Raw genomic sequence first — 15991 nt, 5'->3', positions numbered from 1 at the left:
CGTACCCCAACAGCAAGGCAAGGAAGAGCATGGAAGCCAAGGCAAGAAAAAGCAGAGCCATTCCACTATTGCTGCTGAGGCCTTACATCAGTTTTCCCAGGGATCACTTTTACATTCCTACAATGCTGTCTGAAAGATGGGTGAGACTCTTAACTATGTGCACAGTTCTAACAGGGAGAGGACAGAGTCCTGGATGGAAAGCTTGGAGACTCCCAGAGATACAATGTTCTAGCAAGAAGCTACTGCAGCTGTCACACTTGCCACCAGGGCTTCTCACCAGCATAAATCAAAAGTGGAAGTGTTAGAAATGGCAGCTGTGCTAATAAAATAGATTTACAGCATTGACATAAACTCGTGTTTTACTACAGTAGTACCCATGTGAAATAGGGTCCCACACCTTCAGGGAACAGTTCCCAAGCAGTGCCTAGGACATGCAACTCCCAGATTTGTGTGGCTTCCACTCCTCTGTGAGTGCATCAGCAGTGTTGCAGGTACCAGTGAGCAGAGAGCTCTTCAGAACAAGGACTCTGCTCTCTTACTTTTCAAAAATGCTGAGAAATTTGAAAACTCACAAAAATCTTAGCAATTTGAGCCTAGTTAGTATCACTAGAGCTGTTGAGGTTTTGACTATGGCAATAAAAAAATCTGCTATTCCACTCCAGACTTCAACTGAACTCATCCAAGAAGACACACTTATAGGACTTGAGACTAGATCAAGTTTCTCCCACTGCTCAAGCAACTTTTTACTCAGATTAGCAGACACTTCCATCATCCTATTAGCACTTAGATCATCAGCAGTGTGCTCATTTACAATGTAAAGTATGATCTTATCACACAAAATGCTGCCTCTAATCCCAGTACAGACCGAAGTAAAACCCAAAACCTAGGAACTGACCAGGTCATCAACAGCATCACACCTAACTAAGAACGTGCTTGGATGTTTGTAGCACAGTCTCTAACAGTCTGAACAGTCCTTTCAGAGAGTCACAAAAGTGGGAAAGAAATCCTAATCAAGTACCTATAGAAACTCAGGAGGAAAAATCAGCACATAAAAACTAAAACCACAGTAATTCCACTTAATGAGACATGGATAAATTTTTATTACAATTTCATGTGCATGGATTATAACAGAAAAAACAAACCCGAAACTTCAAAGAAGAGACGGAAGTAATATTTTAGATTCATATGATAAGTTGGGTGTCCCAAATGCATCAGGTGAGTGCTTATCACTCCCTGCGACACAGGTGACATGTCTCAGGTGTCAGTCAGTACTGAAGGTCTGAAGCTGGGCAACATTACACTCGACACAGCCATCATTCTACAGATTTCAACAGGCCTTGAATCCAACAGGATTAGAAACTGCATTATTGCTGGATTCAAGTATTGCAGTCCAAATAAAGATGATTTAAAGTTGAATTATGAGCTGTTATTAGTACAAATAAACCATAGCTAAGTGAATTTTTCTCCAGTTTCAGAGACAGCACAGAGGAGAATCCCACACAATTGCCAACACACAAGTAAGCAAGTGCAGCATAAAAATGAGGCCAAAAAAGCCTGCCAGATACACACTGGTTTTCCTAAGTAGCCTACTCAAATAAGTTAAAAATTATATCACTTTTGCAATATCTTCCAGGAGAATGAGACAGATCATCAAATACTAGGCGACTTGAGTTCAACTGCCCATCTACTCTCTTCCCTTTGTATTTAGTTTGCAAAACTGAAATGCAAGGGAAACCATTCAGGGGAAAAATTGCCAAGTAGACTGGTTAAATACACTCTATAAACTTTCTGCCACATGCTCACATAGCAGAACTCAGAGAGTTCTGCTGAACGACAATGCACATGTTTTTAGGATCTCAGCTATTCAAGGTGGGTCTTAAAGATTATGTTCTGTTAAGCTGCTTTATTCTAAGTACTGAAACAGCAGCAGACAGTCGGTTTTCAGCTCCATTAAAATTAAAAGTTGTTGGGTTTGGGTTTGGTTTGTTGGGTTTTTTAAAGACTTCACTAGTCTTAAAAACCTGCACTTTCCAAATGGAGTTTAACTTGGGTAAATAAATTAATATTCATGAGCTATTTGATGCAAAGACTCAAGCTGTGCCTATCAAGACATCCATTAATTTCAGTGGGAGATGGCTTAGTCAGACTCACATCAAACTGGTCTAATCCTTTATCAATTTAGATCCTGTAAAAGCAACAATAGCCTGTGATGGCTGCAATCATCTGTGAATCTACAAACCAGACAAGAGACAAGACTCCTCCTCCCCATCCCACAACCTGCTGTGAAGATGCAAAGTTCAAAGTTTGGGCCTTTTTTCCTTCTTATTTAATTACCATGGAAACAACATCCCAGGTACAGCTAGGCCCCTAAATAAGTACCTTAAAAAAGGTAATCATCATCTGGACCTAATTCAGACAGCTGGCATTATAGCATATGCTGTTCCCCATAAACAACAGAAAACAGACTGGAGGACAGCAGGAGCAGGGCTCCAGGGCAGGAGGTGCAAAGGAACCCCCTTTAACTATTGCTGGCCAAACATCTACCCACCAAGTCTTCAACAACAATGACAAAGTTTCTCTCTGAAAATGGTTCTGTCCATGCCACTGCTCCACTTAGCAGATGTATCCAGGCTGTCCCTGCACTGATTCACAGCCTGGAGAAATCACATCCAAGGGCTTCCCAGCCTCTTGTTGAAGACAGTATCCCTGCTCCATGCTAGCAGCTCTGACTTAATAACTTCTGCAAGACCGACATTTTTTTCTATTTATCATGGACATAAACATATTTCCAGGTGTGTCTGTTGGTGCAGTTTTATAAGCATCCATGGATTATTCTACAGTATGCCTTGGATTTGGATAAAACGAGGCCTTGCTACAGCCACCTCCCCTTCACACTCCACCACAACCAAATCTGCCACTGTGGGAAGTTGCAGATGTGATTTTTACATACAGCAGCTATATCATCCCTTAAAAAGGCAAGTTAAGAATACCCACTTCAAATAACCTGCGTCCAGCTGAACAGACCACAAGCAGAGCCAACCTTTCCACTTTTGTACTCTGAATCACTCTTTTTGACAACTGAACTTGTAACCTCACATCTGACAGCTCAGCCACGGCGTGCTCAGGGCACTTTCACAGAGAGCGGTCCCACGCCGCCCCTTCCCGGCGCCCCGGACCGACACTTGCTATAAATGACACCTGGGCAGCAGCCAGGGTGACGCGGAGAAGGGCGCCGGCTCTCAGAGTTCGTGCCCGATGGGCCCGGGACACCGCGTCCCGCCGCTGCCGGCCCGTCCCCGTCTCCGCCATCCCCGGCGGCTCCGCGGGAAGCGCAGGGACGCACCTGCGCCCGCCACTCCTCCCCGGCGGCGAGCGGGAGGCAGCACCCGGCGGCACGCCTGCCTCCATCCCGCACCCGCCGCCAAGCACCGCCCGGCGGGGCCGCTCGGGGCCCCCCGGCGGCGGCACCGAGAGCCTCTGCCGCCACGGCGAGGCCGCACGGGCGCCGGGAAGGCGGCGGCGGCGGCGCAGCGCGGCACGGCACCGCCCCATCCCATCCCGGCCCCGCACGCCGCCGCGATCCCCGTTATCCCGCGGCGCTGGATGCGGCGGGGGGTGCAGGGGGGCCACACCGGCCTCCGCCGCCCGGGAGTTTTAAAGGGGCAGCGCGCCCCGCTAGGACGGGAGCAGCGGCTTTGCCCCGGGGGTGCCCGGAGGGCGGGAGGGCCGCTCCCGTTCCCGGTGCCGGCAGTGGGGCGGGCGCGGAGGGAGGGGCGGGGGCTGGGTGTCTCCCGCTGCCGCCACAGCGCTCGCCGCCTCCCCTCCCCCACGGCGGGGGCTCCTCGCCGCAGCCTCTGTGCTCCGCTCCCGGTCATGTGACCCGAACGTAACCGGACAGGAAAAGCCGCCGCCGCCGCCGCCGCGCTGACTCCGTTGTTGCTGCTGCCGGGCGCGGAGACGGCGGCGGCCCCCGCGCGGCGCCACCCGGCGGCCCCCACGCCCCCCAGGTGAGCGAGCACCGGCCGCGCCGCGCCCGCCCCGCGGGGCAGCCCGGCCCCGCCGCCCGCACGTGCGCCCGGCCCCGTCGCGCCGGCCTCGGCCCGGGCTCAGGCGGCGGCGGCGGGGGCGCGGCGGGGCCTGCTCGGCCCTACCTCCGCATTGTGTGCGAGGGACGCCCCGGGCCCTGCCGGGTCCGAGCGGGCCGAGGGGGCGCGGGGCGGGAGGTGGAACTGCCCGGTGAATCCCCGCCGGGCCGGACCGGGCCGGGCCGCTCCATCCGGGACACGGTACGGGGGGGTATGGGTGCGCACCGAGGGGAGGGCCGGGCCGAGCCGGAGGAGAGTGGGTGGGTCGCGGAGAGGGAAGGAGAGAGGGAGGGGGCCGGGGGGGGCCGGTGCCGCCCGGCGCGGCGCTCGGCTCGGCCGGTTGAGGCCCGCGCTCCCTCCCTCCCTCCCGCCCCCTTCGGCGGCGGCGGCGGCGGCAGCAGCGGGATCCGGCGCGCGCGGGGCGGGGCGGCCCCGCCTGTCCCCCGTCCCCCCCCCCGGCAGGTTGGGATGGGCCGGCCCTGGCGGCGGCGGCGGCGCCGGCTCTTCCCGTCTCGCGCGCCCTGGCGGCTCCGCTCGCGCTGCGTCTCGCGCGCCGTCTCCGTCCCGTCCGTGCGCGCGTGGCGTGCGCGGGGGGGCGGCGGGCGGGGCCAGCGGCAGGAGGGAGGGGCGGGGCGCAGCCAGTGAGAGCGGCGCGCGGCCGCCCGGCCTTCCGCCCCGCCGGCCAATGGGAGGGCGCCGTCCGCTCCCGCACTGGGGCCGAGCGTGCTCCGGGCATGGAGCGGGCGCGCGGCCGGACACGCCCCCGGCGCGGACAAGGCGAGAGCGCCCCGGCGGCGCGCGCCGGCGGGGCTGGGGGGCAGGGCAGGGGCGCGCGCCGTCCCGACCCGTCGCGGCGGGCGGGGCCAGGCCGGGGCCCGGGCCCATCACGGGTCCCCGCCCGCCGCCCGGGGTGAGGGCGAAGGCCGAGCGGGCGGCTGCCGCCGCTGCGGGAGGTGCCGCACGTCTGTGAGCGGCCGGGCCCGGGCCGGTGCCCTCTGCCGTCGGAGCGGGAGCAGCGCCGCGGGCTCGGTGCTGTCGAGGTTCGGTGCCCGGGGTACGAGAGCAGAGCGGGAAGCGCCGTGCCTGACCGGTTCGCTGAGAGCCCGGCTGGCTGCTCGGACCCCGCGCGCTCCCGCCGTGCGCTACCGGCGCTTCCCCGGTGTTACCGGGGGCTTGTGCCGCCCCCTTTTCCCTGCGGGGTCCCCGGACCGAGCACCCTCCCCGGACGGGCTCGCCCCGCGCGGCCCCTCAGCCAGCGCTGAGCCCGTTAGGTAATGTCCAGAGCCGCGGCAGAGCGGGCCGCGCCGGGAGGGACGGTCCCCACGGGGTTCCGGGGCACAGCGAGTGCTTCACACACTTGTTGAATCGGTCAGCACGGGAATACGGCCTCGCCGGTGCTCATCACCATTTCATTTAGCTACGGGGAAAATTCCTGAGCACACGCATACCTATAATGTACAAAGCGCTTTCCTCGCTCTTTTCATCTGCCCTGTCATTTCCTCATAGTGTAATTACTGTCGTGCTTTTAGCTAGAGCCTTTAAATATCATCCAGATATATGCAAAACACAATGTTGTTCACATGTATCATTTTTTTAAAAGATCAGTTCGGGTCTCTAAGGAAGGGCTTGCTGTTTGGGGTAGGAGTGAAGCTCCAAACTAAACACACTTAAGACGGTAATAACTAGAAAGAATGCTTGTCTGGCTTGGAGTGCCCTCACATCGGTGGTTTGCTCTGCTCGGCAAGTTTTGTTGTCCAAGTGCAAACAGACTGAATTTAAAAAAGTAGAACACATTAATAATCTAAATTAAAGGTAAAAAACCCCCAAACTCTAGTGTGATTTCTGTTACATCACCCGCATGGGGCATCTTGCAGGATTAAATAACACCGAACATGATTTTTGTTCCTGCTGACAGCAAGTATTCCCTCTTGTGGAGAGAGGGAGAGAGTCTTAGCATATTGTATGTACAAACTTAGTTATACAAACACTAGTTTAGGGAGGAGGATATGTGCCTAAAGAGAGCTGAAACCAAACTTCTTTTTGTCTTATTAACTGTAAGAAAATAATCAACTGTATCTTACACTGAATTTCTTTCTTTGTCTTTACACCCCTGTGTCCAGTGAGTTCTGATCTCATGTGAGTGCAGAGGAATGCATTTGGTCAGCCTGGTTATTGCTTTAAATACAAGGGAATTCTTCCCTGTCCAGCAAGTAGAAATACTTGCTTCTCCAGCAACTAAGCATACTGGCATATGTGGAATACACTTCTGTTCTCTTTCCCAAAAAGCCATGCTCTTACTGTATAGAAGAACTGCTTGAACTTGACTTAAAATTTCAATAACTTGCTGTTAAGTTTAGAGGGGAAAATACTCAAGACTTTTTATAAACCTTTTGGTCCACTTCTAGTTTCATCTTCTCTTTCTGTTCTCTTCTCTTCTGTTCCGTTTCTGTTCTTGGCATTACATGGCCAGGAATTTTGTTGGCTTCTCTTGCTGTTTTATGTTTATGTACAGATCTACACTGCTTCATACTTTCACTTTTTTTTCCCCCCAAATCTGTTTGCTTTGATTAAGTTTGTTTCCACTCTCTGATCTTACTAGCCCTAAATCCATCCATCCATCTGTCTGTCCATCCATCCATCCAACCTTGGGTAACTGTCCTAATGTGTTTTCCTTTCTATTTTTCCCCCCCAAAGTTACCGATTTTTGCTTCCAAGGCTGCCCTTAAGTCCTTTAGAAAAGTTTATAGCTCTTAGGTAGTTCTTTGTGGGCAGCCTTCAGGTACAAGGAGTTGCCCAGGAGAGTGAGGGGCTGGGGGAGCCCTGGCCTAGGGAGCTTCCAGGGGTTATCCTGCCTGGTGCAAATGTCCAGCATGGATAGAACTGCACCTCTCACCCTCTGAGTTTCTTGATTTGCTAGGCAGGTATGAGGCATGCAGACTTCTTAAAAATGCTGTTGTGGCTGGTCTCAATAAATAAATCAATAGTTATCAGGTGAAAAGATTGACCCCTCCTGTACTGATAGTCCAGAAGGCTTGCCAGTACCTAGAATGAACTCACTGTTTGAGCCTGGGAAGATTCAGGTCTGTATGTGGTATTTCCCAGGAGAGGGCATAACCATCACAAGTGTTGGTTATTTAATGCAGGGCTTGGATTCAGCTGGATGGACCCGTAACTTTTAGGTAAAAGCTGTACAAAGACACTGAAAATCCAGGTTAAAAGTATCTAACTTGTCTTTTATTGGGTTGTGTCACTCCCACCAGTGTAGGTGAGAGTGACTGACATCAGAAAGGAAATTCAGTTTTCCTATTTGAGCAGACAAGTAGCAACCAAAACATTTTCCTTTTCCCACTCTGTATAGGTTTGTTAATATATCTTCCTCTTCCTTAGCTATTTATATTTCTGTATCCAAGTACCCACACCATGCCTTTTCAGAACACTTTGGTCCTAGTTCTCCTTTGCTCTTTACACCTTGGCAAATCACTCACGCCTTTGTGAATCACATTGCCCATCATGAAAGAGAAATCCTTGCCTATGTGTAAGGTATCTTTTATACAGTAACTTGGGATTAAGATGTGTTACTAAAGTACGGCATCTGGATATTGGAGAAAATATGTGTTAAGAGACAGCTACTGTTGCATCTGTGCATCTACTGTTAAGTTTTACATGAAAGTCATTTGCTTTTCAGAGTGTAAAAAAATGGATTTGGCCAACCATGGACTTATTCTGCTGCAGCAGCTAAATGCTCAGAGAGAGTTTGGTTTCCTGTGTGACTGCACAGTTGCCATTGGAGATGTCTACTTCAAGGCACACAAATCTGTCCTCGCTTCTTTCTCCAACTACTTCAAGATGTTGTTTGTTCATCAAACCAGGTAACTCTAAAAAGGTTCACTGTTTAAGTGTTGTTCAGTTAACTAAGCTAAGGAAGTCTAGCAACAAAATGTTCTTTTTGCTTCGTGTTATGACATAAAGAACGTGGAATCCAGTCTTAACTGCAAACTAAAACCTCACTTAAAAACATGTTAAAGTTGAACTGTGATTCATTAACACTAGTTTTATAATTTAGGACAAATTCTTTATCCTTAAAAAAGTATAGAAAATTGAATTTCTACAATTGAATACTTCAAGGATACTGTCTTCTCTCCTGCATTTCCTTCCCCCCACTCACTATCTTCTACTCTGTCTTGACACTGTTCTTGACATTTGTGTAAAATTATATACAATCCAATAAGTACTTGCTAGGAGGTTTTGAGAAATAAACTTATAAAAGAGGTGTATGTGTTTTATTTCTTTGCAGTTTATCGTCAATTAAATAAAAAAATACTACATAATGGAGGGAAATAAAGGTGTTTGTGGTACTCTGTGGGGGATTTTTGGGGGTTTTTTTTGTACTGCAGGCTTACATGGAAGAGATTGAAAAGATCACCAAAGTGTAAGACCACTTTAAAGACTTTTTGGTCTTTTTCCAAAATACTTGAACTAACTCAAAAAGTTTTATGTTAAGTGATTCACACTTAACTCTTTGGCTGAGAGTTCTTATCCAGAAGTGAACTGCTAGGACAGAAGTGCATTTGCATTTCTGAAACAGGACTGCAGGCAGATGTTACCAGACTTGATGCTCCATCAAGAGCACACAGTCATCTTTGGAAGACAGCACTACAAAGTTTACTTTTGAGTCATATATCTGAATTCAGAAGCAGTCACAGAGAGAGCTCAAGAAGGGTGCACCTCAAGAAATGGAAGAATTTGCTATAATTTCCTCCTCAGCTTGGTTACCTACTACAGTTAGAGCATTCAGACCGCAGCACACAATCATGTCCATTTCTGAATTTCTGTGGTTTATTTATGCTTGTTTTTAATAGAGAAGCTACAAATATTTATGAAAAATAATTAGAATCCCAGTCCCTTTCCTGTTAGCTAAGTGACCTCACAAAGATGTTCTGAGTTTTCTTTCTTCTGTGAACCTTGCCTTACTTTCTGCACAGAGATACAGCTTTAGCTAGAGCAGTGGTAGATGTCTCAGCCCAGAGCATCATAAAGGTTGATGCAGAGGGCACACTCTGAGCTGGAGGGTGGTGTTGGTTTCAGTCCTGTTGGGCTGAAGAGGGCATCACAGCCAAAACCTCTCCCTTTGAGTGCTCTAATCAAGGGACTGCTAGGCTGACCAGGCAGTCCACTGGTGTGGCTGTTTCTCCCTCCCTGTTCAAGGAAAAAAGCTGCTGTTCTGCTGTGTAAGGAACCTGGACTCCACGGGTTACACCTGTTGCATCAGATCCCCGGGAGAATTCACACCCTGTCCATGGTTTCTGGATCATAATGCACTTGGGACAATGTGATACCACAAATTTGCAGAACTGTAGCTATAAACCCTAGTAGGACACAGAAGCCCAGCAAGCAAGTGCCAGATGAATTTTAGGTGTTTTCAGGGCTAAATACTGAGAAGAATTTATTGGACTGTGAATTCAAAGTCCCATGCTCACAGGTTTTAATTTCACTACAGATGTGTTTGAATCCGGCCAAGCGTACAAAATATATTAATATGTGACAACACATTTACAATTTAACAGCAGTTTAAAATGATATAGATTGTAATGGGACAGCTTTTCTTTCAAGCCAGTTACTTCACTGAGGAAAGAAAGCATCTTTCAAGTAGCTCCTAAGATTAGCTCTTTTACAGTAAAGCATTTCACTTAATATTTATTGCAGATTCTGTCTTTTGAATTTAAGTAGAAACCTCCTATTTTTATCAAGGCTTGAATAACCTAGAACTGGAAAAAAATATTTTCCTTATGTCTTATTTATAACTTTGTTTCACCTTTCAGTGAATGTGTCCGTTTGAAAGCGACCGACATCCAGCCTGATATCTTCAGTTATCTCTTGCATTTGATGTACACTGGGAAGATGGCACCACAACTCATTGACCCAGTTCGACTAGAACAGGGAATAAAGTTTCTGCATGCATATCCACTAATTCAAGAGGCCAGCCTTGCAAGTCAGGGAACTTTTTCTCATCCAGATCAAGTCTTTCCATTAGCATCTTCATTATATGGCATTCAGATTGCAGATCACCAGATAAGACATCCCACTAAGGTCACGTCAGCGACTGACAAACTTGGGCGAGAACCACGGCCTCAGACATCACGGATGAACCAAGAGCAGGCTTCGGAAGGCTCACAGCTCTCGCAGTTGGGTGCAAATCTGCCACAAGTGACCCGGACAAATATGTCTGCTTCTGACCCATTGCCGTCCTCTCTGTCTCCAGAACTGGTGTCTGCTGCTGGTAATAATTCCCCTTCAGGAGAAGAGGCCAATATGGAAGCATCTTCTTCAGATGAACAGCCCACCTCTCTCACAATAGCACACGTCAAGCCAAGCATTATGAAAAGGAACGGAAGCTTCCCCAAGTACTATGCCTGTCACCTCTGTGGCCGCCGGTTCAACCTGCGCAGCAGTTTGCGGGAGCACCTGCAGATCCACACGGGAGTTCCCTTCACATCTAGCCAGCAGGGAGAAAGTAACATTTCTTTGTCTCTCTGTAACAACACAGCTGATAAAGATGCCATGGAAGTGCCTGAAGCGGGGATGATTAGTGACAGCGAGCTGCAGCAGATCTCAGACTCCCCAATAATTGATGGGCAGCAGCAGTCAGAGACGCCTCCCCCTTCCGATATCGCAGACATTGACAACCTGGAGCAGGCAGATCAAGAGAGGGAGGTAAAGAGACGGAAATACGAATGTTCCATCTGTGGTCGCAAATTTATTCAGAAGAGCCACTGGAGGGAGCACATGTACATACACACGGGGAAGCCCTTCAAGTGCAGCACTTGTGACAAAAGCTTTTGTAGGGCTAACCAGGCTGCCAGACACGTGTGCCTAAACCAGAGCATGGACACGTACACGATGGTGGATAAACAGACTCTAGAGCTCTGTACTTTTGAGGAAGGCAGTCAAATGGACAACATGTTAGTACAGACCAACAAGCCCTACAAATGTAACTTGTGTGACAAAACTTTTTCAACTCCCAATGAAGTAGTCAAACATTCGTGCCAAAATCAAAACTCTGTCTTTACACTAGAAGAAGATCGCTCCATTCTGTTAGGTGGTGGGGACACAGAAGCCACAGAGACTGATAACGCAGTGTTAGCCTCCATCAAAAAGGAGCAGGAAGCAGTGTTGTTAGACTGAATGTGAAACCTATATCAATTTTTTAAAGTTTCTTTACTCATTTTTTATTAAATCAATTTTTTCCTCCCCCTACCTCTTACCTCACCCCTGCCATCTTTTCCAGCAACCTCCTTCCCACCCTTTGTCTTCAGCAACCAGAACTGTACTGGCACATTAGGAAATTGGACTTTGCCTCTCCCACCAAAACAAACAAAAAGCTCTTGCGTCAAACCACAACAAAATTGATTTTAATACAAAGGAACGTGAAAAAACAATCCAGCTAACTATGTTGATAGTATTAGTTATTCCAAATTTAATAGATTTTAAACAAAATTTAGATTGCTTAAAAGTGTATTTAGATACAATGATGAGTGTAACAAGAAACAGAGTATCAGTTTGGTAAGCAAAGGATATATGTATTTTAGTTTCCCTGGTAGAAGGCGTTTTGAGATCTGGCAGATTAAACACCATGGTCTTAACAAGTCTGCATGCAAGTTGATTAAGGTTATAACCTAAGCCCTCAGAACTTTTCTCAAGGAATGCAGAAATCTCTGTTCATTGAGTTAAAAAGAGCTGAGGGTGTTGGTTTTCTTTTAGCCATATGTTTTCCTTCAAGTATGCCTTTGGGTATCTGTTTCAGAGTCAAGCAAAGTCATTGCTTAGTCAAATTTTGACTTAAGTAGCTGTAATAGTAATGTGATGGCAATCTTTATATATATATATATATAAATACTGTATATGTATAAAGATTTATATATAAAGTGTCTCTGTGTACATTTGGTACAGGTAAATAAATGCACACATCCTTTTTAAGTAACTGGCCATCTGCTCTCAGATTCAGCCTGGAATGTCTTTTAGTTGTTTGACAAAGCTAGTCATTGCACAGGTTTCTTTTAACCAAATTGGAAATGTCCTGAGCTGTGTGCATTTTTATTGACCTGTTGAAGAGAAGCCAATAGGTAAGTGTTGTGACCCAAGCTACCAAGGAAACTAGAGAAGTGGCATACTGGTGAGCACTGCTCCGTCGTTAGTGCAGCACATGCGTGTATTGTTAGCCATGTGGAGGTTTGAGTCATTCTGGATGGAAGGAGAGAGAAAAGCTTTATCCCTTACTCAGACAAGGAATGTCCATGATTTCATTTGGCCCAATGGCATGAGTTAAGAGGGAGTAAAAGCGGTGTTCTAGCAACAGGGGATCATGGTTGTTTAAAAATGAATCTGTAGTGCTGGCTGGGAAATTCGTTCTACTCTATGAGAGTCCTGTTCTTCTGAAAGCCAAGACAAAGCCTGCAAAAACTGAAAGGGTGAATTCTGTAGTTTTAGTTACTGCTGATGGTAGTACTGCATCTTTGTGTTAAAAATCAAGTTGTTGATTTTTACTATTTTATATAGATGCCCAGATTTTTTGCTGGTAGTCTAAAAACCTAAACTGACAGCAGCAGTGAGGCTCACTGAGCAATTACTGGGCCAACAGAAGGTGTAAGTGGACAGAAAAAGTGCCCCATCATAAATGGAGACAGTGTGTGTTTGGGGGGAGGGGTGGGAGAGGGCAAGTCACAAACCACAGCTCTTCTCTGTGTATATGTTTAAACTGAATATCATCTTTTTGTGTATAGTTAAGTTCTCAGATTTGTAAGTTTTTATACATCATTTCATTGAATAAAAACTGAATTAAATGGGATATGATTTATTGAGTTGAAGGTGAAAGGTTGTTGGTGTTCGGTCTTCCTGGACGAGCTCTAGCTGAATCAGTTTAAAAGCCAAGCAATGTATTGTGTCTATCAGACAAAACCTCCATCACACAGGTGAACAATGAGCTTACTAAAACTTGAGGTGGATTTAGCACAAAAGTCTCTACATGATGGACTTTTTATCTCTCTCGTATTAAAGTAATAGGTTTTAAATCAATTGATTTCAAAGTGTAGAAGTCTTTTGAGGAAAAAAATAACATCTTACAGAATTATTTTAGTGCTGCCCACTTTAAAACTTCTTTAGGATCTTCATCCACTGGTATAGTTTCCTTAAATGTGGGTTTTATTTCATCTCCCTTAGTCCAAAATGTTCTCAGAGTAGAAAAAGAAAATAATAAACCTTTCCTGGTTCAGGGTAATGTCAGCTTTTGTGTCACTATCTGTGGTTTAGGGGATAGTCACAAGTTCATTTCTAAAATGACTGTATCTGCTAAAGGTGCTACCACCTCAGCTGTTAGTTACTGCTTGGATGCTTCTTTTTTTTTTTTTTTTTTTTTTTTTTTTTTTTTTTTTTTTTTTTTTAATTTCAGAGCTCCAGTTCTGCTCTGGGGCAAAGTACAGCAGTTCAGCTCAACCCCCCAGGTGGCTGGTGTCAGGGTGCACATGGCCACACCATTTATTGTGAGACATTATTCCTCCTCTCACCTCTCCTTCTCCACTGCTTGGAAATCATGATGTTTGCTAAGTTACACGTTAAATGGACTCAAGCGAAAAACAACCAGTCTTAAAAAATGCTATTTTCTGTCAAACCTGTTCGTTATTTTAGCTTTGCAGAAGGTTTTGAACAAGTCACAGATTGTGCAAAGATGGAGATGAGCCGGGAAGAGCCTTGCTGAAGCCAGTGTTGCTGCTGGCAGCATCCAGGATGTAGAAGGTGGGAAGTGGTGACTCCCACTTGGGCAGGCAGCTCATCGGAGGCAGTGTGGCCTTGCAGGCTGGTGTGCTGCCCAGCAGGAAGGAGCAGGGTAGGGCAGGGAACAAGCAGCCATGGGAGGAGTTGGTTATGACCGTCCTGCTGTTACAAAGAACAAAATTGCAGGCTCAGCAGAGATACTTTCACCTGTTAATATTTATTCTTATGAAATAACTGTCGGATAAAGAGAAAAAAAATCACAATAAAGAGACTGTTTTAATACATGTTGAGCTATGATAATGGTTTCTTTTAAATACACTTTATTGTCTGGATGCTCCATAGGGATGTTTGAGTCATTGCCTTTCAACTTCATGAGCTTTTGTTCCTTTACAACAAATTAGAAACAGTATATTCTGGCTATTAACAGCTGCATCAAGAATTTGGGAAATTGCAGCACAAATGCAGTTTTGTTCAAGCTTCTTTGTTTAAACCCTCTGAATTATTATTGCAGTTAGAGATAACTCCAGGTTTAGTTTTCAGTGTTTGACTCTGAGATTTGTGACTGAGTTGCTCATTGCTCATTCAGTCTGCTCACCTGTTGAAGCTGTGAATTTTTTACCAAATGAAAGCAGACGTCTTGGCAGGAACTGCTGAGAAGTCAGTGAAAATCTGCCATCATTCAAGGCCATGGGCTAGAACTTCAGCCCCGTGTTTTTCCAAAGGAGTATCTACAAAGTTAATTTCCTAGGCGTGTCACTTGACATCTCTGCCTTGACTTCAAAAGTACCAAACACCTACAAATCTCTCTGCTCCAACAGAGGATTATCACTTCTGAAAGTGAAGTTTGCAGTCCATTGCAGTCAATATTTTTCCATCAAGTATCTTCTCCATCACTGGTCTGATAATCATTCTGCTTCAGCAGGGGGAGAATTTACCAGAAGACACTTGTGTTACAAACATCGAATACTTAAAATTGTGTTCCTGTTTACACTGCAGAGCCTTCAGTTGCTGTTTTGATGTTTAGAAAATCTGGCTGGCTCTTCAGCTCCAAATCCCATAAGATAACAGCCTCAGTCACAAAAAGTTGTCAGTTGCAAGAGAGAAAAATAAAGAAATAGATTTCATTCTGTTTAAATAATTTCTTTGGCATTTTTTGCAACATCTTTTACGTTTAAAGGAAACCTGGTTAAGACTTGAGCAGGTGCTATGGTACCTGGTACCTGGTGGCATCACAGTCTCGATGTTTTTTTCCCAATCTGCCTAACAGGAGTATTGCATTGTTTGGGTATTTTGCATTTTTGGAGAGCAATACAATTCTTTAGATATCCTTGTCCCAAGCACTTAAAGATCAAACTGATTCATTTTAACCAAGTTAAAATCATTTTCCTTGATTGTATTTCCATACCTTTTAATCTTAAAAAGTAAACACATATAAATGAAGTTAATTTTTGAGTTCTGTCGTTGATTCTCTTATTTATTACTTCCCAAAAGTCAACAAGTGTTTTAAGATACTTGATAGTTATGAATGATTAGGAGTAATTGGGTTACTTAAAAAAAAACCCACCCAATTAGAATTCCTACTTCAACACTGTAAATGTTACACTGTTAATTACAGCAGCATACTTTGGTTAATGAAATCTAGGTGACAGACCACCAGTGGTGATGGAGGCTGGCTGTTCAAAAAACCCAGCTGTTACTCCACTTCAGACAGTGTTTCCATTTCTACAGCTCTTGTTTTGTTCACTTGTTTTTGTTTGTAAAAATGCCCGTTGTCACTGGATAATGAAATCCCACTCATACCAAAAGTAGAACAAAACAGAAAGAAGCAGAAATTTTGCAACACCCTTCATGAATGTGTATTTGCCAAATTATCTGTGATCATCTCTAGAAATAAGAGAAATTCACTGTTCTTAAATATGGGCTTCTATCAAGCCTGCCATTAAGAAGGCCATATTTAGATGAAATTTAGCCAAAACCACGTAGCACATTTCCTCTGCAGTACAGCCCTGGTGCTGTGATGTTGGTGCATCCATGCTTTTGAACAGGCCAAGTGTGCCAAGATGCAAGAGCTCAGCGTGGCCTTGGAGCATCTGTCAGTGCTGTCGTCATTCCTTGGGGTGCCAGTGTTTTAGCCCTTGTGC

The 15991-nt window shown here is 46.3% G+C and overlaps 1 protein-coding gene across 3 annotated transcripts; it reads left to right on the top strand.

Annotated features, from left to right (window-relative positions):
- The first annotated feature begins 3196 nt into the window (after positions 1–3196).
- ZBTB2 (zinc finger and BTB domain containing 2) lies at positions 3197–14134 on the top strand. Of its 3 annotated transcripts, none has more exons than XM_063390113.1 (3): positions 3197–4007; positions 7771–7954; positions 9905–14134. In XM_063390113.1, exons 2-3 carry the CDS (start codon positions 7782–7784, stop codon positions 11265–11267), a joined length of 1536 nt encoding a protein of 511 aa, XP_063246183.1. In that variant the 5' UTR covers positions 3197–4007; positions 7771–7781; the 3' UTR covers positions 11268–14134. The 3 variants fall into 3 exon arrangements, with proteins under 3 accessions (XP_063246183.1, XP_063246184.1, XP_063246185.1); XM_063390114.1 differs by lacking the exon at positions 3197–4007 and adding an exon at positions 4052–4286; XM_063390115.1 differs by lacking the exon at positions 3197–4007 and adding an exon at positions 5234–5356.
- Positions 14135–15991: the final 1857 nt, after the last annotated feature.

The sequence above is a fragment of the Prinia subflava genome, chromosome 2 (genome assembly GCF_021018805.1).
Source record: "Prinia subflava isolate CZ2003 ecotype Zambia chromosome 2, Cam_Psub_1.2, whole genome shotgun sequence".
NCBI lineage: Eukaryota > Metazoa > Chordata > Aves > Passeriformes > Cisticolidae > Prinia > Prinia subflava.
Note: the sequence above shows the minus strand (reverse complement) of the source record. Positions and strands in the feature narration are given on the sequence as shown.